This window comes from Xenopus laevis, chromosome 5S (genome assembly GCF_017654675.1).
Source record: "Xenopus laevis strain J_2021 chromosome 5S, Xenopus_laevis_v10.1, whole genome shotgun sequence".
Lineage (NCBI taxonomy): Eukaryota > Metazoa > Chordata > Amphibia > Anura > Pipidae > Xenopus > Xenopus laevis.
Genome location: NC_054380.1, coordinates 93667676 through 93691458, shown reverse-complemented (window position 1 = coordinate 93691458; position 23783 = coordinate 93667676). Strand labels below are relative to the sequence as shown.

The window sequence follows — 23783 nt, the reverse complement described above, 5'->3', positions numbered from 1 at the left end:
TAGCAAATCATTTTTATTATAATTCTAAAACACATTTAGCCCCTCCAACCAAATTGAAAAAAAGCGCTGCACTGTGCATGCACCTCCAGGAAAGAGAAGGAGATACCTGGGATACTGGAAACATATGGTGGCGCAGAACACATAGGAAAAGTATTCCAGGCTGGTGCGTTTTATGATAAAAAGCAGCACCAGCCCTGGGTAGGAGGTAACTTAATGCAACAATTCCTATCCTTTTATGGTCTTTAGTTCTCAGAGTATTTTTACTTAAAGGGGAAGGAAACCTAGCCGGCGCAAACCCCCCACCCCCCCTCCCGTTTGTTGCCTACCCTCCCTCCTCCCCCTGGCCTACCCGTCCCGCTGGGCAAATGCCCCTAACTTGTTACTTACCCTTCTGCGCAGGTCCAGTCCAGGGAGTTCACTGACGACATCTTCTTCCACGCGATCTTCTTCCTGCTGTGAACGGCGTTTTGGCGCATGCGCAGTAGGATCATTTCGCTGGCACGGATCTACTGCGCATGCGTCAAAAGTCACGCGCATGCACAGTAGATCGTACCAGCAAAATGATCCTACTGCGAATGCGCCATTCAAAGCAGGAAGAAGATCGCGTGGAAGAAGATGTCGTCAGTGAACTCCCTGGATTGGACCTGCGCAGAAGGGTAAGTAACAAGTTAGGGGCATTTGCCCAGTGGGACGGGTAGGCCAGGGGGGAGGAGGGAGGGTGGGCAACAAACGGGAGGGGGGGTGGGGGGTTTGTGCCGGCTAGGTTTCCTTCCCCTTTAAATCACTTTATAAAATCATAATACCTGTTTCCTGTTTGCAAAATTGGATCACCATCTCGGGAGCTCCTTTTAAAAATAAAGTGAGTCTCTCTTCTCCTATTACTCGGGCTATGACAGACATTCGCTGCAGAGCAGAGGAAAAAGGAAACTGGAGCAAAATGTGGATTCCGTCTACTGGGACCTTAATCATAAAATGGAAACAGTAAATACTCATGAAAATGCCATTCTTAAAAGACATCTCAACCCAAAAAATAACTTTTTGCCTAATGAAAAAAACCAGAATTGTAAAGCAACTTTCCAATATGAATATATTAAAAATTGTTAGTGTTTTAAAAGTTATTTGTAAATGTAATAGCTATTGAAAGCAATATTTGCTTAACTCCTGGTTGTTACTTTTTAAACAATGTTGCAAAAGCCAGTCTCCTCCAGCAAGGCAGGTCTGTAAAAGTGTTAGCTTTTGTTTCATTGTTTCGAAAGCCAGAACCACCAGGGCAAAGAATATAAAGGGACAGACAGAAACTGCTTTCAATAGCGATACATATGCAAATAACTTAAAAAACAGAAAATTTGTAATGAATGTATATTGCAAAGTTGCTTAGAATTATATTTTCTTTTATTAGGAAAAACATTTTTTGGGGGGTTCACACACCCTTTAAAATCTAACCTGCAATGAGCATATTATTGCTTGAATTAAAATGAGTTGTTATATTCTAATTTTATATTTATAATTGTATGGATGGGTGCTTCTTTAAAAGGATACTGTCATGGGAAAATAAAAAATTTCAAAATGAATCAGTTAATAGTGCTGATCCAGCAGAATTCTGCACTGATATCCATTTCTCAAAAGAGCAAACAGATTTTTTTATATTCAATTTTGAAATCTGACATGGGGCTAGACATCAATTTCCCAGCTTCCCCAAGTCATGTGACTTGTGCTCTGATAAACTTCAATCACTCTTTACTGCTGTACTGCAAGTTGGAGTGATATCACCCCCCTCCCTTTCCCCCCAGCAGCCAAACAAAAGAACAATGGAAAGGTAACCAGATAACAGCTCCCTAATACAAGATAACAGCTGCTTGGTAGATCTAAGAACAGCACTCAATAGTAAAAACCCATGTCCCACTGAGACACATTCACTTACATTGAGAAGGAAAAACAGCAGCCTGCCAGAAAGCATTTCTCTCCTAAAGTGCAGGCACAAGTCACATGCCTGGGGGCTGCTAGGAAATTGACAAAATGTCTAGCCCCATGTCAGATTTCAAAATTGAATATAAAATAATCTGTTTGCTTTTTTGAGAAATGGATTTCAGTGCAGAATTCTGCTGGAGTAGCACTATTAACTGATGCATTTTGAAAAAAACATGTTTTCCGATGACAGGATCCCTTTAAGTTACACCTTACACCTCAGTGTTTAACAATATTGTCAGTTTATTCCGCTTGAAATTACAAAAGGATTAATAAGACTATGAACCCCCTTCTTACATAGTGAATTGCTACTGAAGCTTTTTCTGCTTAGGACCTAGGTCAAGCTATAAAAGTCACCAACAGTGGCTTTAGCTTGATCATTCTCAGTAAGGAATGTATTATCACTAGTAATACATGAGCTGTATTAGTATTCAGTTGTTATAGTTAGGCAACTAGCTGGCCATGTGGTCACATAATTTGATGTTGGTCTTGGATTTAAAACTGTCTTTTTATCAGGCATTTTAAGGGGCCCATTTACTATGGATCGACGTGAATTCAAAGTGAATTTTCTAATTCAAAAACTTTGAATTTCAAAGTAATTTTTGGGTACTTCAGCCATCGAATAGGCCAAAATCCGTTTTGAATTGAAAAAACGTCGAATATTCGACCATTCGAAAATCGAAGTACTGTCTCTTTAAAAAACTTCGACTTCGACACTTCGCCACCTTAAACCTGCCGAATTGCTATGTTAGCCTATGGGGACCTCCTAGAACCTATAGCCAGTATTTGGCTAAGTTGTTATAAGTTTTTAATAGTTCAATTCAAACTATTTCAACGATCAATCGAACTATTTGAATTAGATGGAAAACAGCCAAGTTCAATCAAAAAAAAAATTAGACTATCGGATTTCTACAATTTGATGGTCGAATTTCGAAGTTTTACCAATTTGAAATTCGACCCTTAGTAAATGTGCCACTAAGTGTGATTGGAAATTTTTTTAAAAAAAATCCTACAAAGATGATGTAATGATCAAAACCAGCTCATTCACCAGCACAGGAAGTTCAAATTAGGCATCATCATTCTAGATGGGGCCTTGTACTTTCCTTTATGGTTCAAGTGAAGTCACAACTGTATTTAGACATTTCTCCTATGTAAATTTGCTTTAAATTTGCTTTAAAACAGTCATTATTTTGTTAAAATTCTTAAAATTTGAATACCTTTGATCCCGATGCAGGTTTAACGGTCACACATGAACAACATTTTCCATACACTGTGCATGTTGGTTCACTGTCATCAATATTCTGCCACAACAAAAACATTTTCCTGTTAATAATGTATACAGGTACTTGCTTGGAGAAAATATATGACCAAGCAGAAAGTCTAACTGTGATGGAATTAGAAAATTAAATTTAAGTAAGCTTTACCCATCCAGAGCCTTCAAACATCTTGAAGTCCATTGGATCTCCGTGGATTTTACCGTCGAGGACAATCAGAGAGTGGCAGCTGGCAACAGCACCAAGTAAAGGCCCCCATGGTAAGGTATCTCCAGAGGTGACATGATGTACTTCCTGAAAACTTAAAACAAACATGTAGGGGCAGATTTATCAAGGGTTGAAGTGAATTAGAGGGAATTTTCGAAGTAAAGAAATTAGAAATTCAAAGTAATTTTTTTGGATACTTCGACCATCGAATAGTATACTACGACTTCGAATTTACTTTAACTTCGATTCGAAGTAAAAATCGTTCGAATATTCGACCATTTGATAATCGAAGTACTGTCTCTTTAAAGGAGAAGGAAAGGTCCAAGCCAGTTTATTGCCAACAGATTAGACACAATAGTGCAAGTTAGAACACTGTTTTTATTCTGCAGAATGCTTTACCATGCCTGAGTAAACAGCTCTAGACACTGTCTCTGTTTGTTTAGGATAGAAGCTGCCATTTAAGCTTGGTGTTACATCACTTCCTGCCTGAGTTTCTCCCTGCTCACATACAGCTCTGAGCTCAGATTACAGCAGGGATGGGAGGAGGGAGGGAGACAGGAGCAAACTGAGCATGCTCAAGCCCTGCCCTGGAGGTTTATGCTGAAAACAGGAAGTCTGATACAGAAGCCCATGTGTACACAATAAAAGGAAAGAAATGCTGTGTTTCTTTTGACAGAGGACTCAGAGCAGCTTTACTTTGAGGGTTTACTGGTGTATTTATATAGACCTTTCTGATAAAGCTTACTCAATTTTAACCTTTACTTCTCCTTTAAATAAACTTCGATTTCAATACTTCACCAAATGAAACCTGCTGAAGTGTTATGTTAAGCTATGGTGACCTTCTACAACCATTTCCTAAGTCTTAACACATCGAAGTAAAATCGTTTGAACGTACGCTAAAATTGTTCCCTTACTCATAAAATGTATACTCATTTTCATCCTGACAAGACTATGAGAGATTGTTTTTTTAAAAAAATCAAATGTAATTAATCTTACCAGTTTTCCCCAGAAGGTACAATGCCCCATAAATCCAAGCCATCTTCTGTTAGGGTTCCTGTCTGGGGTCAGACAAAATGGGTTATAGTATATATTAAATACATTATCCTTAATTGGTTCTTACTAAAATGTTTGCAATTTGCACTCTGGGAACCTTAATAAAGAAAATAGAGTTGTTATAATGCCCTACACATGAGCCCACTGTATAGTTTGTGTTCCATATGTTAGAAAATGTATGGGGGAACCCAGTTACCCAAAAAAAAACTTTTAAGGACTTTTGCAGGCTATCACTCTGAAAAAAGGAAAAGACGCCAGCATTTTTTGGGACTTAGAAACTTTTTCCACTAAAAATTGAGGAAGTCCTATGCACTCCAATGCACTTCGCCTGGTCTGAGCTGGCGAATTAGCGGAGTAACGTCCATTTGCCAGAGTGAAAATTCGCCTGGCGATACAGTGCGAATGAGCACTAGCATCTGTCTCTTTCGCTAGCAAAGTTACACCTGCGACCATTAGCAAATCGGCGAAGAGCCTAAAAACGGTAACGCTGGTGAATCGTTAGTCACTTCGCCCTATAGTAAATCTGCCCCTAAGTATCTAAACATAAAGCAGACTTAAAACATTAAAAGAAAATATTTCTGGAGCAGAAAATAATCAAATAGGCTATAATAATCCCAAGGCTTTCCAGATTCATTTTAGAAGTGTATTTTACAAGAGTATACTTTAGACAATATTTACTTTGTCAAAACAGATGAGGTTTAGCTGTCCACAAAGGCTTATCCGATCAGGGCTGATACAGAAAATCCCATGCTTCTTTAGACGATTCTGACTGTAGAGGATGCAAACAGCCAATGCAGGAGGCAAGGAGACAGGAACGGCGCATGTCAACATGATAAATGCTGTCAGAATTAAATCTTTTGTTTCTGCCTAAAATATTAATGTAAAACATAAAATTAGCTCACATACAGTCACAGCCTAGATATTACCAAATATATACAGTATATATTTTTCCTATTATCACATCTTTGCTGTGTAAGCTGTTTACTCCAAGAATTAAAGCCTATCTATGCCGACATTAATGGCAATTTTAGGTACTATCCAGATAGTGGCTTTAGGTCAAATAACACAACAATATTGTTGAGTGGGTGAAATGTGACATCATTTTTAAGCCTGATTCATATCCATTAGTGAGTCTGATTGGTGAAGAATGAATTAACTGATATGAATTAATATAAAATGAATAGAACTGGTGGTTGATATTTGTTAATTGGCCATAATGAATTTGACCATATATTGATGCATTTGTAATAACTACTTTATTAATGCAATGTATTGATAATACAGTACAGGTATGGGACCTGTTATCCAGAATCCCCGGGACCTGGGGTCATCCGGATAATGGATATTTCCATAATTTGGATCTTCATACCATAAGTCTACAAGAAAATCAATTAAACATTAAATAAACCCAATAGGCTGGTTTTGCTTCCAATAAGGATTAATTATATCTTAGTTTGGATCAAGTACAGGGTGCTGTTTTATTATTACAGAGAAAAAGTAAATCATTTTAAAAATTTGGAGTATTTGGATAAAATGGAGTCTATGGGAGACTGCCTTTCTGTAATTGTGGGACCAACCTAGGTGTGGAATTAAGCATGTGCTTATGATAACATATCTCTTGATACTAAACGAAATCTAAAGTTATGCTAAAGTTATTACTATTTACATCAGAGTCAATTTGCATCCTAATAATACAGTATTAATAATAAGAATGCATTGAATCCATAATTTCCGGATTCTGAATCCTGCCCAAAAATGTAGCTAAATACTGAGCTGAACCCTAATTTGCATATTTAAATGTAAAATAGTAGAATAATACAAAAATTACTTATGAACAAAAATTGGTGACAGTCATTATTCCAGAGATTTAAAGCCACATGACTAGGGGGTCAGAGTAGAACAACTGAACAATTACCTCCATGTATAATAAAAGGCACTAAGCTTGGCAAGTGTAGGCTGTAGCAACCCATATCAACCAAATAAATGTGTGCTTTTAAACAGTTGACCAGTAAATTCTCACTGCTGATTAGTTTCTTTACGTTACCTCACCTGGGCAAATATAGTGTTTTTTATTCCATAGCCCAATTAGGATTCAGCCAAATAATTAAAAATAAATGCTAAGATTCACTTAAATCTCAAACTAAAGCTGGAATTAGAAACACCCCTTATTGATCCCATGTGGATTTTGCTTTTATTCAGATTAAGACCTTGTTTTACATATCAGTTTAGATTCAGTATCCGAAATACATAATTTACTTACTCCTTGGACTGCACCAATGACTACTGAGTATATAAGACCACAAACTGAAACTAATGAAAGTGCAGCAATGACCCAGAAAACATCTCTGTAGAGTTTAAGCTTTATTGGTTTTGGATAAAGGATGGACCTCACAAGATCTCCTTTTGTGGTGTTAAAACCTTAAAAAGAAAAAATATGGAGCAGTTTAGAAATCTGGAACAATACAAAGGAGAGCGTCAACTCTGTTCCAAACATATACATTGCAATCCACTTTTAAATAAACTTTTAGAATGACAATAACGTGCTAACACAATTTGTACTCTTTCAATTATTTTGCTGTTTATATTGAAGATTGTAATTTCTCTTGGTATCCAGCTGATAAGGTTACGCTCTATGGGGCATATTTACTATTAAATAAAGAGTGAAACTTGAAATTTGCCATGACATTGCCAATTTACTAAAAGACGAGCACACTATGTTTTGCCGAATTAACTTCACATTGGAGAAAATTCACAACTTTTCACCAGTTGAAATTTCTCCAGTGATTCTTCACCAATTTACCATGCACAAGAATGAAGTTTCACCAAGAAAAATGTATCCTGGTTCAGGCTAGTGAACTTCTATTATATAGGTAGAGCAGTCACTTTAGCATCTCATTATTTACTTCACTTTCTCCATGCTAAATTCTCACTTTTGTTATTTTTTCATGGCAAACATTCTCTCGAAAATGTTCCCTTACAACAATTGTATAGGGAAAATACACTGAATATACAAGTACAAGATACTTTGGTATTCTTACAGGGAATAAGGAAATATTTTAAAAGAAAAAAAAATAGACAAATATAAATAAATTATTTTTTTCTACACAGATGAATTATACTTATATATTTTGTTTTGTACAATTTGCTTGTTTTTCATGGTCAAATGCATTTTACCAAGGGTATGCATATTACTGAATTGCACCTCACATGTAAATGTGTAGTTCCACTGAAGAGTGATGCAGATGCTAATAACCATAGGTCTATAGTACGCGTTACACACAAGTTTACTCATATAAGTAAACCTCAAGTGTGATGCTAAAGAAGGTTGCTCGTAGTTCTTGTTATTAGCGATGCGCCTGTATGCATGTTACTGTTATCAGTGGAGGGCGCAAAAATATTTTTCTGGTCAGTGGGAATTTCTTTAAGCTCTGTAAACGTAAACACTTTTAAAAAGATATTCATGACTTTTGCAAAATACTTTTAGCAGAAGAGCTGTGCATACTTTGATGTAGAAAACCTTTATGATATGTTCTAACAATAATTTCAGATACACTATTCAGTGATCACATACGTATCTAAATAAAAAGCAAGCAAAAAATTCAAAATATCAGCAGATTGAGCAACATTAACTCACCAGTGTGCAGTACAACAGCTTTTACCAGTCCTTCACTATCTGGCTTAGTCTTGGTGACTTCGGTTCCACAGTAAAGCATGTGCTCCTTGTAACTGTCCCCAGTGTGAATGTTCCATGGAATGCAATTGTCTACACAGGGCAATGGTGTCTTTGTAACAGGAACACATTCTCCTAAATGAAGCAAAGTTGTAAGCTAGTATTACATAACTAAATATTAGCCATACTGCCGATTACAGGTGCAAACTGAGAATGGAAATCCTTATGAACTCACAAATATGTGCACTGGGTTTTGCATAATGTTTGGAGAAAAGCTACAGAACAGCTACCAAAATATGAAGACATTACACGTTTTCAACTTTCCGTAGATACTCCTTCCTCTGTGCAACTTTTGCCATTATAAACCAATTGGTTTGTGGTGGCTTGTAGTTGAGACAAACTGAGAGTGGAATTGAGGAGCAGAGGAAAAAGTGAAAGTCTTTGGGGCAAAAGGGCCAATCACTTCAAGTCCTTGTTAAACTCACACAGGACTTTGGCTTGGTCTTGGGCTTATAAACCAACACTGCTAAGTCAATACTATTTCTGGTTGATGAACAACAGCAGGGGGAAACTTGCTCAAGTGGCTATATACACTTTGGCACTTCCCCATTTTTATACCACAACAGCTATTTACTGGGGTACACAGCCTGACCAGCAAGTTTATATGGGGCTCCTCAAGGCTGCAACTCCACCTTTCCACACTTATTAAACCTAGGGAGAGAGTGGGCTTGGCACTCCCGGGCCTGTATGCATACTTCTTAGCAGCACAGCTTACGCATATCCTGCCTATTATACACCACAACATATTCCCCCCACTATATCAGCTTTGGACTGAAGCGGCAGACAATCCAGGCATACCATGGTCAGCACTCCTGTTAAAAATGCTGGTAACTCAAGGACCATTTTGGTAAAAAAAATGCTGAAACTAGTTAACAATATAGATTTTATTGCAGGTGTACAGTAAGTACATTAAAGGTACAGTACCTGTCAGCATGCCTTCATTTATAACACAGCCTCCAGATATCAGAATTGCATCACAAGGTAAGTACATTTTTTTTTCAGGTAAAATGATTACATCTCCCGGAACCAAATGTTGGGACTGCACTTCTTCTATGTCTGGAATATGATAAATAAAATGATATTCATAACTATTTGACAGTTATGCATGTATAAGTATTTTATCACAATAAAAAACCTTGATGTGTCCTTTTTTGGAGCTGCTGATAATATGAGAATGATTTAGTTACATGACAGTGGAAACAAGGGCTCTGCTCCAATGGGGCGAGTTGAAAAATAGCAGCCCCACCTTTAAGAGCAAAATTTACGGTTTTAAACTAGAAATTAGGCTTTACTAGTGCAAGAGACCGCAATTGCGCTCTCTGCACTAGTGTTCTTGTCTCCCCTCCTGACAAGTAAGCCAGCTGGGGGGGGGGCGCATTGCAGGAGACGCCTCAGTCTGCTCTTCCATCAGAATCGGCGCTGAATGGAAAATTTAGTTAAATGACAGTGGAAAGCTGATGTTGGACATACCTCAGCTTCTATATAATTAAAAGATTATTTCTGTAGAATTTGTTGTTGGCTAACCAGATTTTTCAAGACACATTTAAAAGGAATGTAAATTTGTCATTCATCAATTTACATTCCTGTGTTTTGAATGTCACCTTTATGGGTGAGCTTTATTTAATGGTCCAGAGGAAGAAAAACTGGTTTGGTAGAGAACTGTGGTGAAGCATTCAGTATGTAAGCAACATTTGAGGTTTATTTTTTGCTGTGTCCCCACCTCAGTGGTATGGGGTGCAGATCCAGAGCTTGGCATAGAACTCTTTAGTCAGGCATATTAGAAATCACTGGGGTTAGATGTCATCTAAAATAATCTAGGACCCACATATCAAACAAAAAAGACACAAAGGGACATATCAGACAAGTGGCCAAGGAAGATGGAGTAGTAAAGTGGATCTCTTGAAGCCTGGCTTTCAGTGAGACCTGAGTTGCACTGAGCTCTAGTGAGAAGTGTATGGATTCCCAGTTAATTGTAAACGCCAGTACCTATGAACCTCGCATAGTTTCTACTTTTTGAGATGTGAAATATTGCAGAGGTTTATACAATGGTGATGTTCTTATGCTCATATTCTGATTTGGGACAGTTTCATAAAAACAGGAAAACATCTTGATATCTTTCGTTTAATAACTGTAGGCCTTGCAAGAGTTTTGGTCTGCTTGATGATGGTGATACTCTTCTAGTCAAATCTGGTTTAAGACCTTTGGGATTAACATTGCACATGTCATATAGAATATGCCTATCTATTTTAATATTTGTCTTTAGATTTTCTTAAAGGCCTTTACAGCTCCTGTTATTTCAGATCCAGTGTAATGTTTTTTAAAAGTATTTTCTAACCTTCATGAAGCCACTGTATTAACACACACACAGGAGTATATTTATCAAAGAGTGAAGTTAGAGATCGCCACAGTCCTCTAGAGTGAATTTCCGCCACTCTCCATTCATTTCTATGGGATTTGTAAAAGAGTTTTTATCAATGGGTGAAAGTGAAAGTTCATCCTTTGATAAATTAGCCTTTCAAAATCCCATAGAAAGGAATGGAGCAGAATCCTGTTTACTGAAAAGGGCTCAGTTACAAATGGGAGTGCAATGTACAACTGCCCTCCTTTATGAGCCCTAAAAAAATAATCAACATATCTCATGCCATTTATTTGTTCCATACTGAATCATATCCAAAATGAGTTAACAACCATCTGTATGTATGTTTTACAGTGTTATATTACCTCCGCTTTTTCGAAGAACAGAAACCATGATATAATTGTGGAATTCAACCATTTTATGTAATTTCACAGATTGCTGTAAGACAAAAAAAAAATGCATTATCCAGCAAAAAAGAATATTAAATGCATTTGTGTAAAATAAATGCTTAGATACCTACCATCCGCAGCAAGGTGACAGTAGCAATAATAGACAAAACGGTGAGAATTAAGATGGCCATGGAATATTCAATATATCCAGATGAAAGCCACAAAATTAATGCATAGACTTCAAAGCAGTAAACCGGGTTGAAAATCTATTTAAAAAAAAATAAAACGTTAGTACAATTATAGATTTGTAATAAGTTTTCAATATATCTATTAATTATACCTACTAATTCAAGAAAAACATTCATGAATAGACAACTACTGTGATGCCGTATTAAAATAGAAACCTACGCAAAAAATATTGGGGGTCATTTATCAACACCGGGCAAATTTGCCCATGGGCAGTAACCCATGGCAACCAATCATATTGCTGCATTCATTGTTCTACTTGCAGCTGGCTTTAAAAAGCTATTCACTGACTGGTTGTTATGGGTAACTGCCCATGGGCAAATTTGCCCAGTGTTGATAAATGAGCCTCATTGTTTTGTAAGAAGCTGTGGCTTTAAGCAACTTTCAATTATATATGAATTTGTTTTTTAATGGTTTTATATCTACTTGTAAGTATAATTAGCATTGAAGCTGTTACAATTCTCTGCAATTCTTGTTCTCACTTCTGAAACAATGTAGAAGCCAGCTAATTAACACTCAGAGTGGAGCTGACCTGCTTTCAAGAGTCAGATCTAAAAAACAAATAGGGATAAGCAAATGCTGCTTCCAATAAGTTACATTTTACAAAAACAGACATTCCTTAACTCATGTAAACTGGAAAGGTGCTTGTAATTACAATATCTATCATTATACAAAAAAAACTCAATCTTGCAAACTGCTAAAGCCTTAAATCACAAAAATGTGGATTAACACTGAATATAAAAATGGAAATAATTGCAATGACACATGGTAAAAGCAACAACTGTTGGAAACATGATTATTATGGGTTAAATAATTCTTATGGCTACTGCATATGCTTAATTTTTTCATTTTTTTTTTCATTTTTTTTACATTAAAACCCTGTTGTTGGAATTTTCCTTTGCAAACACAATATGGTCTTAATCCTGTTGACACGATATTGTTAACAAATAAGATCTCCTTGTCTATATCTCTATATGTACTTCTTACCTCCCTGAAAAGGAGCTTCCATATCGGAGTTATTTCCACTTCAATTGAATTTGATCCACAAATTTGCCGCCTGTGCATTAGAAACAAACATTATAGCTATATTTATCAGAGAATGGCAGAATTCACGCCAAGAAATACTACACAATTACATGTTTTATTTTTTATACAGCCTAAAGCCAAGACAGCCCATTTCTCTGTGCCTCTAAAGGTGCCCAGCTGATTTTTCTCTTTTGATTCCCATATTCTGGGCTGCTGTTAAAATATAGTGTATTTTAGTAAATGTTACAAAAACTATTGCATTTCAAATCAAATCAAAATACATTCATTAACTTGTAGCATTAGATCCTACATGGGGAGGCCCATGTATTAAAGGTCGATTTCGAATTCATGTGATTTTTCTTTACTCTAATAAATTCGAATATACTTGAAATACGATTGGGAGGTTATTTAAGAAAAAATTAGAATGTCTAAAACTCAAACGAATATTACAGACTCGAAAACTCGAATTGAATTCATTTTGAATTCAACTAAACTTGGATCGAGTTTTTTTCTCCAACAAAAAACTCGAATGTCAGGAAGGCTATTTACATCTTCAAAAGGGTCACTGGACCTCTCCCGTTGACTTATACATGAACTCAGCAGGTTTAAGGTGACGAATTGTCTAATTCAAATTATTCCCAGGGTAAAGGTTTGATAAATCTTGAATTTCGAATTCAAATTGAGTTTGGATTATTCCTAATTCAAATTTGCGATTTTTGACCAAAATTCAAATTCGAATTTACTGTTTGACCTTAAGGGGCCGATTCACTAAGGGTCGAATATCGAGGGTTAATTATAGTTAATTAGTTATATTCGACTAGGAACTAAAATCCTTCGACTTCGAATATCGAAGTCGAAGGATTTAGCACAGAAAGTTCGATCGAACGATTACCGTATATACTCGCGTATAAGCCGAGTTTTTCAGCACCCAAAATGTGCTGAAAAACTCGACCTCGGCTTATACGCGGGTCATACGCCAATCCCTCACCGGATCCCTCACCTCCCTCTCCCATATATACTCCGTATATACGCCAATCCCTCACCGGATCCCTCACCTCCCTCTCCCATAGCGCATCAGGACTCTGTGACTGACTGTCACGATCGCCGCCCGGAGCAGGTCCAGGAGCTCCGGGCGGCGCGTCCTTCCCTGCCGGCGTCGCTCCCAAAATGGCGGCGCCCATGGCCGCCACGTGGGGTAGCGGCGCCGGCGCCATGGGCGCCGCCATTTTGGGAGCGACGCCGGCAGGGAAGGACGCGCCGCCCGGAGCTCCTGGACCTGCTCCGGGCGGCGATCGTGACAGTCAGTCACAGAGTCCTGATGCGCTATGGGAGAGGGAGGTGAGGGATCCGGTGAGGGATCCGGTGAGGGATTGGCGTATATACGGAGTATATACGGTATTTGAAAGAAAATAACCCCTACTTTCAGCACCTGGGTGTGTCATTAGTAACTCCTCACTTCATTGATATTCATAGGCTCACAAAATGGGGTGTGGGGACCAGGGCCCTTTTGTATAAAGTGTTGTGTTATTTCCCAGCACCCACTGCTAGCCCTGTATTCTATATGGATTATCTTCTCCCTACAGGAACCAGCATGGCAGCACCAACTGCTAAACAGGGTCTTATTTATAATAATGGGATTATTGGACCCCCTTCCCCCATCCAGGCCATATTCTCCTAGAAGAGTTTGTGACCAAAATAAGCAGAGGAATTTCAAAGCTCTTGCTGCGGACTGTAAACATTTACATGTGTCCTGCACACTGTTGGGGCCGCAGAAGGAGCCTCGTATGTAGTTGCTGCATCTTTCCATCTCTCTGCCCCTGGTTGAGTTATAAGTTATTTTACTGTGACTGGTGTGCTTACAATTTTTTTTTTTTAAACTGTGGGCAGGCCTACCTTTCATTGTTATTCAGTGGGTGCAGGTACAGATTGATTTTCAATCAGCCCCTAGGCTTATACATGAGTCAATAAATTTTTCCAGTTTTCTTAGGTAAATTAGGTACCTCGGCTTATACACGGGTCGGCTTATACACGAGTATATACGGTAAATCCTTCGAAATCGAACGATTCGAAGGATTTAAATCCAACGATCGAAGGAATATCCTTCGATCAAAAAAAGTTAGCCAAGCCTATGGGGACCTTCCCCATAGGCTAACATTGACTTTGGTAGCTTTTAGATGGCGAACTAGGAGGTCGAAGTTTTTTTAAAAGAGACAGTACTTCGACTATCGAATGGTCGAATAGTCGAACGATTTTTACTTCAAATCCTTCGATAGTCGTAGTCGAAGGTCGAAGTAGCCCATTCGATGGTCGAAGTAGCCCAAAAAAAACTTCGAAATTCAAAGTTTTTTAACTTCGAATCCTTCACTCGAAGTTAGTGAATCGGCCCCTACATGTCTTGTCTTTTTATCTGTTTCACAACTAAATGGGTAAGTGAGACAAGTATCAATAAATCAAAAAATCGACAGAAACACCAGGTTTTACATACCTGCCATCTTGTTCTTCTTTACTGAACCCTGAGCCAAATGTTGTGTGTATATCAGAACATGAATGGGTGTCATCCAAAACCCTTAATAAAAATGATGAACCAGTTAGGTGTTTCTAACATTTTACAGAAAGCATCTTGCACAATGTAACTTAAACTTACCCACTTCTCTGAAACATTCCTGTAAATGGATTCCAAATATATCTTATCTTTTGTACATACATATATCGAACCTGAAAAAAACATTCCTTGATAAGCAAAGGAGTTAAAAAGTGTGATATTGGGCCAGATTCAATTAACCGAGAAAAAGGTTTATCACGTAAAACAAAGTCATGGATGAGATTCAATTTGGTTTATCATGTGAAAACTCTATTGAAGTCTATGGGAAAAAAAATAGAACTGAATGTGTTGAAAAGGTGTTTCTTCTCCAGTTGAATCTTGTCCATGAGTTTTCACGTGATAAACCATGGCATAACTTTTTCTCAGAGTCTGGCCCAATATATTAAAAGATCCAGTTGTAATAAAATTCAAAATTATATGTTTTATTTGAGATGCAAGATTTTTATATTCTGTGGTTAGTGCAGTCTGTTTTCTAACATCATTGCTCAGTCATCTTATATCTGTAGTCTAAACAAAGCTCCACTTCACTTATAGTATAGCTTCACTTACACTGTTGGGGGATGGGGAGGCCTATTTTTTAAAATTAGTTTTTTTTACTTCAAGTAAACTCACAATTTAAAAAAGCACAAAGGTTACCTTATTAATGAAACATTTTGAATATTAAAAACTTGAATTAATAAAATAAAACTTAAATACCTTCAATTTGTGGTTTACTTATCATTTTAGTGAGTTTACAAGCTTAAACAAAACTTTTTTTGAATAAATAGTTCACATTTTGGCTAGGACCACTCACATTGACTTCTACATTCTAGATGCCAAAGCTTTCCATTTTAGTTAATAAATATTGAAAACTTTTCAAACCAAATAAAGCTCCAAAATTAGAATTTTCATTTCATGGCTTTATTGTCCCATTTAATTGCATGGCATTCTCAGTATTATTATCTAAGGTCTTGATTACGGTATATAAAAATAAATGTATCACTTATAAACCCATGGAAAAAGTGAGAGGAATGAGAGGAAAAAGTGCATGTGACACATCATTGTCAAATATTTACTGGAGAGTTCCCTCACTTTTACTAGCACCCTAGACATTAGGGGCCTGTTTAAGATTACTTGTGCTTTTTTGGAAACTCATATGGGGTTTCCTTAAAGATTTCTTATGCCAAAAGCACAAGCAGTCTTAAATAGGCCCCTTATTTTTGCATGATGGAGGCATAGTACATTTTGTCTTGTAGTTGGCCTTTGAAGCCGTTGGTCTAAAATATAACGCTAGTACAGTATATTGCTATTTTGTTGTACATATTATAACGTATGTAAAATAGTCATTGCTCTGACAGTGAAGCTGTAAAATACATAGCAGTAGTGGTTTAAAATTAAGAGCAGTTCGTAATATTTTAGTAAAGACCAAGAGATTAACTGGTCCAAGAATCTGTCCCAGGGCTTTGGCCACGTAAGTAGCTTCTCTGTCATAAATCATCCACTTTATAATGGACTATAATATAATTTAATGTAATTAGCACATTATGGTAAACTATTAATATGTCATTCCACAATTTTAATTACATTTACCAACCTTCAGTTCAGTGGTTACTGCTAATTCTTTATTAGGTGGTTTTTCAGCAGTGCTATTATGCATGAATGACACTTGGGAAACATTGGCAACATGAAATGACTTTACTTTCTTCATAAAGCATTTTTTCTGTTCATCCTGGAAAAGATTAATTTTGGAATATAGTTTTCAGTTCATATATTGCAGCATAAAGTTTGACACCATCAGAGAGAGAGACAGAGAGAGAAAGAAAGAAAGAGAGAGAGAGATTTGTTATTCGTGTATGTTTGAGTTCATTGATGTAATAAAATGTGATCATGATCTTTATTGTATTGATTACTTTTATTTCTCTCAAGCAATATTTTTTTCACAAAGAGACAGTTGTAAACAAAAAATACAAAAACAAAAGTTGGATCTCATAATTAGTGATGGGCGAATTTGCGCCGTTTAGCCGAAAAATTTGCGAAAAACTCTCGAAACGGCGCCGGCATCTCGTTTTTGACACCGGCATCTGTTTTTTGGACGCCGGCGCACATTTGCTGGTGAAAATGCGCCGGCATCCATTTTTTTTGTACGCCGGCGGCAAATAACGCAAATTCGCGCCTGTCGAATAAATTCGCAATAATCTCTGTTCTGATGTCTGCTCAGAAAAGACATGAGAAAGGTTATCTGCGATTTTGCCTCTAGTTTCCTGAAGATAGCAACATCAGAACAGTCCTCTTTCTTATAAGACACTGTACATTCTGCCAGCAGGATCACAGTGACCAGCAGGTGGAGTTGTTACAAAATTCATTATAAAGATAGAATTTTCATAAAGATAGAATTTTCATGAATATAAATTGCAAACATGCTTAGAACAGAACTTTGAGCAATTTGGCATTAATTTACATTAAAGGTTTACATTCCCTTTGTTTAAAGTAAATACAAAGGGAAATTGAAATATGATGTAAAGAGGCCATCTACTAAAATGTATTGACATTAAATAAATGTATATACTGTACTGTAGACATGACAAATAAAAGTGGCATGATTTATAGTTAACATTGGAAAGGTTCATGAATGATGTAAAGTCAATTTTAAAAAAAATCCATCCTGTCCTTTAAATATAGGTGCCCCTTAAGTCTGCTCACATAAATATATTTAATAGTTTAGCCAAATTGCACTGAAGTAAAATCACTTACCGTAGTTTTAAGCAGTAAAATGTCTGCCTCTTCCAAGCTGCAAGGGTTACAAACAAACCAGGCATACATCTCTTGTTTCCAATAAAAGAGGAACCGAGTCAATCCAAGAGTAAGCACATATCCCAAATAACACAAGACTTGTCTCCATCTCTTTGTTCTGTAACCAAATACTTGCTGTTAAAAAAACAAGAGAATACAATGTTGATGTGTGATGCTGAAATTAGCTTTACTAAAGGTTGCATATTAAGAATTCATTAAAGCTCCACTAAGCCTTTTAAATCGTCCCTTTAAATATAAAGTTAAATGTATATTTACATATTGTTTACCCTATTTCACTGTTGCTGCTATGGACAGCTTGTCATGTTTTACTGGTTATACATGCCTTGATCCCCTTGTTTGGTAAGATCTCCAAATGAGCCACTTTTATGATAAATTACCCCTACTGAGATTTGCCCTAAAGACAGGATGGTTAATTTACTAATAGGCTCTACATTTTACAAGTGCAACTAATCAACAATTAGCTTGTAATACTCTACTACAAGTAAGATGAAAAATGAAAGGAACGGTCTGATTGGTTGCTATGGTAACTGCAGTTAAGAACCCATGTTCCACTCCGTTACACGTGCAGTGAGTGGGGTCAATGAGTAGGGAAAATGGGGGGAAAAGGTAATGCTGAAGAGAATAATGAGGGCTAGTTCAGTGGCAAGAGGTAATGTTGAGGTTGTAATGAGAAAAAAATTGATTGCTTTACCTCCTGCAAATGTAGTTATATTTGAACCTATTGTGCATTAACATCCCAGCAGGACGGATGTGAGGATAAAAATGACCAACCACAGAACAAGACCAGTGTAATTGTGAGAAATGGTCTCCAGATTGGAGGATAGAGGCGGTAAAGACTTTGGTTTGCTTTGCTAAGTTGGGCAAAAGTGTAAGGTGTTCCAGGTAGAGATCTGTATGCAGGCCCAATCTGAACTGGAAGCACATTACAGGGAAAAGTTACAACCCAATAAGGATGACCAACGCTATCCTGAAACTTAATGCAGACAATCAAGCAACATTCCAACCAGATTACATCAAATCAACTTGAGCACCTAGAAGTACTTTTATAGGAAAAATGATCTTGTTTGCATAAGCATGATAAAGGTTACAATTGTACATCTAGCATTACTCGTGTGGTCACAACCTTCAATACATTCCCCACTAAATAACAATATATATTCATCTAATGATGTATCAAGAGTTAAATAGAATTTTAGGAAATGGGTGGTCATTTACAGCTTAAGGGTTAAAACTTTTCTATCCACCTACAGAAGTGCAACACTGTGGATTTAGACTGTGGATTGTGACTACTTCTAACCCATGGCAACCACAGCCCTTTAGTAGGGAAAATGTGTGCCTCTTAATATGACCCTTATAGCTTCTCATCTTCTTTTCTGCTGATTCACTGCTTATGCTCTGTGCCAGAGCCGGGTCAGGCAGAACAAGTGCTCTAGCCAACCTGGCCGGTCACAGAGCCACTTGTGCGCATGGGCGAATTGCAGCGCGCACAAACTCGAATAGACAGGGAAAGAGAATAAACAGTCAGGGAGAGAGGAGACCAGACAAGGAGTAGGCTCCAGAGAAGGTATGTGCCTGGCGCCCCCCCCCAGCTTTGTGCCCTAGGCATGTGCCTACTCTGTCCCCTAGTTCCGGCCCTGCTCTGTGCTGCTGTCACTTAAATGGGTTTAGGAACAGGCTGATTAATGATCAAATCAGATTCACATTACTTGGCAACATAAAAACCAGTTTAATTTGCATGAGAATAAAATATTCAGCCACGTAATATCAGCTTCTACAGCAGACAAACCTCATTTTCTGCTTGATTATTTGTGACAATACCTAAGCTAGCTAAACTTCTCAACAGCAACACAGACCACACTTAGCAGGCAAAACCTTTAGTCCAGTGTTGGTGTGTTCCTGAAACAGAGTTTGGCAATCATTTTCCTTTATAATAAATCATTCATTAGTAATCAAGTTTGTCTGGTCTGACAATAACACCCTGCCCTCGAGTAGCCTAAGTACAGCTGCACAGCCTAAAGGTTCATTTCTTGAGTTTGAGGTCTGAGGTTTGGACTGAAGGTGGCAAGCATACTGACATCTGCAAAGAGCTAAGGATACATTTTTGACATATAATGCATTATGACAAATTTTCAACAAGTGCTTTTACTCAAGCTTTCAAGTGATTGTCGCAGATGCTAAATGTGGGTGTTTTTTAGAATGGAAAATTGACAAAAGATCAAATATCACACGTGCTGTAATGCAATTACACTCACTGGTAGAGTGATTGTCAAAGATTATGTATATTTGTCACAAACATTAAGGGGCCCATTTACTTAGTTCGAGTGAAGGAACAGAAGAAAAAAAACTTTGAATTTCGAATGATTTTTTTCGCTACTTCGACCATCGAATTGGCTACTTCGACCTTCCACTACGACTTTGAAACGAACGATTCGAACTAAAAATCGTTTGAATATTTGACCATTCGATAACCGAAGTATTGTCTCTTTAAAAAAAACTTCGACCCCCTACTTCGCCACCTAAACCCTACCGAGGTGTAATGTTAGCCTATGGGGAAGGTCCCCATAGGCTTTCTAATGTTTTTTTGGTCGAAGAAAAATCGTTTGATCGATGGATTAAAATCTATCGAACTATTTGCGGTAACTCCTTCGACTTCGATATTCGAAATCGAAGGATTTACATTCGGCAGTCGAATATCGAGGGTTAATTAACCCTCGATATTTGACCCTATGTAAATCTGCCCCTAAGCATGCTCTATTGCACATATATGCAATAGCTGTCCTGCCTTGCTAATGGGCTTGCTGTTGTGCTTGTTGTACTTGGTCTTTGTGGCTTTGTCTGGGCAGATTTTTTGTTTAGTTTCAAACAGAAACAGATTAATCCCTTAATGATGTATATATTATTTAAAAAAAAATAAAAAAAAATGCCAAAGGTGATAGTTAAAAAGGACAATATACTTAATTTATCCATGCCTATGGACATAAAATACTTTGCAAATCTGAATAACCCACAATGTTGAATTCATAGCCGTATATCAATAGCTGAGTAATAAAAACTATAGAACTGAATCTTGGAGCAACTTTAAAGTTTGCTGAGAATGCTTCTTTAAGGAAGTAAATAGTTTAAACTGTACATTCAATGTGATTTCGTTTCCCTTCAGTATTTCTAGTTTACCCCCTTTAATGCCAGCAAATTGGCAGGTTTATTTGCACAACTGGAAGAGTACTGTTAGATAAAGTGTTGTCCCATAGTGTGGGTAATACATCATTAGCTGGATGTCACTTCCCCTGCCAACAATGCAGTACCTATGTTGAAAAGTATAAAAGGGAAAGCCCAACCCTGAGCATAATGTAGAACAGAACATATTTTTAAAAAATCCTGGAACTTTTTAAAAATGGTAAAATTCCTACATATTTAAAGAATCAGCAAATGTAATATATTATAATATGTATATGTTGGATTATGGTCTATTGTTTATACATTGTCCATAGCCATGAACTGTACAGGGAACTGAACTATCAACTTTCTGCCCAAGTAATGCTACAAGGGCACAGTGCTTGGTAATGATTTAAAATGCAAATGAAAGTGTGTACTTACCAATTCATTCTCTGTGCCTTCATTGAGCATCCCATGATGCTTATCTTTCAGTTTTGCTTCCATTTGCTGCATTTAACTCTTACGGTTAAATTCAAATAAAAAAACAATGGATGAAAATGGAAGTCAGTTGTCCATTCCACTTGTTGCAGACACTTTGGTGGAGTGTCAGTGAAAGTCTCCACAGGCTTCTGTTCTATATGGCCACAGATAACCCCACCTTCTTGTCACTCACAATTCAGGTCTTTCAGAGTCCTAAATGCATCAGCTAATGAACTTCTATTCAATGAGTTTACCCCTATGCTTTTACACTTCCAGGAGAGATTCAAGTTAGTTATAAAGACCTTTTGCTTATATACTGCCAGTCTAATTAGATTTAATCAGCGATGGGTAAATTTGTCCCATTTCGATTTGCTGCCAAATTCGCAAAACGGGCAAAACATTTGCGAGACGCGAATTTTGACGCCTGCAATTTTGCGAATCTTCAGAAAGCATTCAGACAATTCTTTTCCAGAGTAAAAAATATATTGTTAAATAGTAAACTACTGGGACTCTTTCAATAAATGATAATACCACCATCTATTTATTATCATTATTTATTGCTCATTATTTATTTCAGATTCTCTAATCTCTCCTATTAATCTTCCATTTTGATTTCAACGTTGAGCCCTGGTTGCTAAGGTAATTAACCACAAGAAACAAAATAACCAAGCTTGACAGCAACAGAAAAACATGGAAATAAAGCAAACATCGCAAACAATAAAAATGAAGAACATTTACAACTAATAAATAATGTTAAGATGAGCAGCCCTTTAAGGAGGCTTAATTTATAGTTTTCAACTTTCAGAGAGTTGTTATTTTTACAGTAATTTGCTTCTCTAGAAAATATTACCCCATCATAAAGATTTACAGCTGTTTAACCTGTTTGTTACATTTCGTGACTGCACCTAGTTATTGGTTTTTCACGAAATTTCAAACTGGTTTTAAATTGACCGAAAATACCTCACCATGATTTGCATCCAAATGATCTTTATTGCTTTGCTTTTCAAATCACGCCACAGGGGGTAATATAATTATCTGGAGTTGGGAGGAAATTATAGAACGTTAATATAGTGAATAAAGTACCCCTATTGTAAAATATAAGGATATTATAAGTCACTGAGGAGTTCCATGACCATATAAAAGCACAAGTCCGAAGGTTGAGTGTTTTTATACAGTTCATGTTATACAAGTTTCGGTCATCTGACAGAAATGACATCACTAAGCTCCGATTATAACCGATGACATCACTAAGCACCGTTTATAAGCATATAATTTAGAGGATATTCATGGCTCTTGTATATTATAAGGTGATAATATATATTAGTATGCTAGACTCTGTATTTCCAAACACAAAGGTTACTTCATCCCACTAGCTGAGCAAGTTTTCTTTCCCTATAATGAGATAGGTCATTCCTGAAGTGCAAGCTGTTCAAGTTTCTGGGGCAGATCAATATCAATGTAAAACACAGTGTACAGGGAACAACCTTGTAAGGAGGGGCTCAGTACTATATTCTTAGATTTAGAAGTTACTTGATGCGGAGTAGCTTCACTTGTTTGCTCAAATGACAAAAAAATTACATATATGGGGGAATGTAATAAAAGTCGGCAAGTCGGCTAGATCCACATTCGCATGACCCTAGTCTTATGGAAGTGAGAGTTTAACTACAACATTTTAGAAAGTAATGATTTCCTAATTTGATTAGGAGAACCCCTGTACATCTACTAATTCAGTCAAACCTCAATTTGACATTTTTATTTATTTTTAAATAGACAGTACATGATAAATCTCGATATTCGAATATTTTAATTTTTTCCAAATTCAAATTGAATTTGGACTAATCCCTTAGTTGAAGTACACAAAAAATAGCTTGAAACTCACATTTTTTGCATTCGAAAATTCACCTTGACCTTTGATAAATCTGCCCCTAGGTGTCATTTACGACCACAATAGCCATGCTTTTTTAACCACAATGTAGCTCTTTCATAATAATGCAGCATTTGCCTAGGGGAGATGTGCCTGACACAATTTTAGCCATTGCACTGCAATCTGCGCAATTATATTTGTGCTTTCACACAAATCAAACCCATTTGCTCTTTTCGAATACTGGGTGTTGTCCAGTGGCGGGCCAAGCCGACCGGGTGCCCTAGGCAACCCGGGCGGCCACCGCGCCCCCTCCGTGCTCCGTGCTCTCCTCCGTGCTCTCCTCCACGCTCGCTCGCGGGGATGTGCGCACTACTGAACACATTGTGCGCACGAATGCGCAGAACGCCGGAGGGGAGGGTGTTAGAGCGCCGGAGGGGATGGAGGCAGAGGAAACCGACGGAGGGGAGAGGTGAGAGGTGGGGAAAGTGACTGAGGGGAGGGAGGCGCTAAAGCGCTTGAGGGGAGGGAGGCAGGGACGAGTGCCAGAGGAGTGGGAGGAGCAGCGAACGTGGACTAGGGGTAGGCAAAAGTCAGGTACCTGCCCAGCGCCCCCTTTTCGTTGCGCCCTAGGCAGGTGCCTCTTCTGCC

General features: G+C 37.5%; 1 protein-coding gene across 4 annotated transcripts in view; it reads right to left on the bottom strand.

The window, feature by feature from the left end:
* Positions 1-21451, bottom strand: part of atp13a-like.S (ATPase type 13A-like S homeolog) — a 42955-nt gene extending 21504 nt beyond the window's left edge. Inside the window, exons 1-16 of one of the 4 annotated variants that reach the window (XM_018265678.2) lie at positions 21233-21451; positions 17579-17752; positions 16422-16556; positions 14891-14961; positions 14732-14812; positions 12208-12277; positions 11106-11240; positions 10951-11023; positions 9154-9285; positions 8134-8304; positions 6760-6917; positions 5178-5366; positions 4443-4504; positions 3390-3540; positions 3183-3266; positions 804-960 (exon numbers count right to left, since the gene is read on the bottom strand). In XM_018265678.2, the coding sequence (XP_018121167.1) occupies positions 804-960; positions 3183-3266; positions 3390-3540; positions 4443-4504; positions 5178-5366; positions 6760-6917; positions 8134-8304; positions 9154-9285; positions 10951-11023; positions 11106-11240; positions 12208-12277; positions 14732-14812; positions 14891-14961; positions 16422-16556; positions 17579-17752; positions 21233-21304 (1915 nt within the window). In that variant the 5' untranslated portion in view covers positions 21305-21451. Of the gene's footprint in view, positions 1-803; positions 961-3182; positions 3267-3389; positions 3541-4442; positions 4505-5177; positions 5367-6759; positions 6918-8133; positions 8305-9153; positions 9286-10950; positions 11024-11105; positions 11241-12207; positions 12278-14731; positions 14813-14890; positions 14962-16421; positions 16558-17578; positions 17753-21232 lie in introns of those variants that run through there. The other 3 variants (XM_018265677.2, XM_018265679.2, XM_041564829.1) reach the window with 3 other exon arrangements.
* Between the last annotated feature and the right edge of the window lie 2332 nt (positions 21452-23783).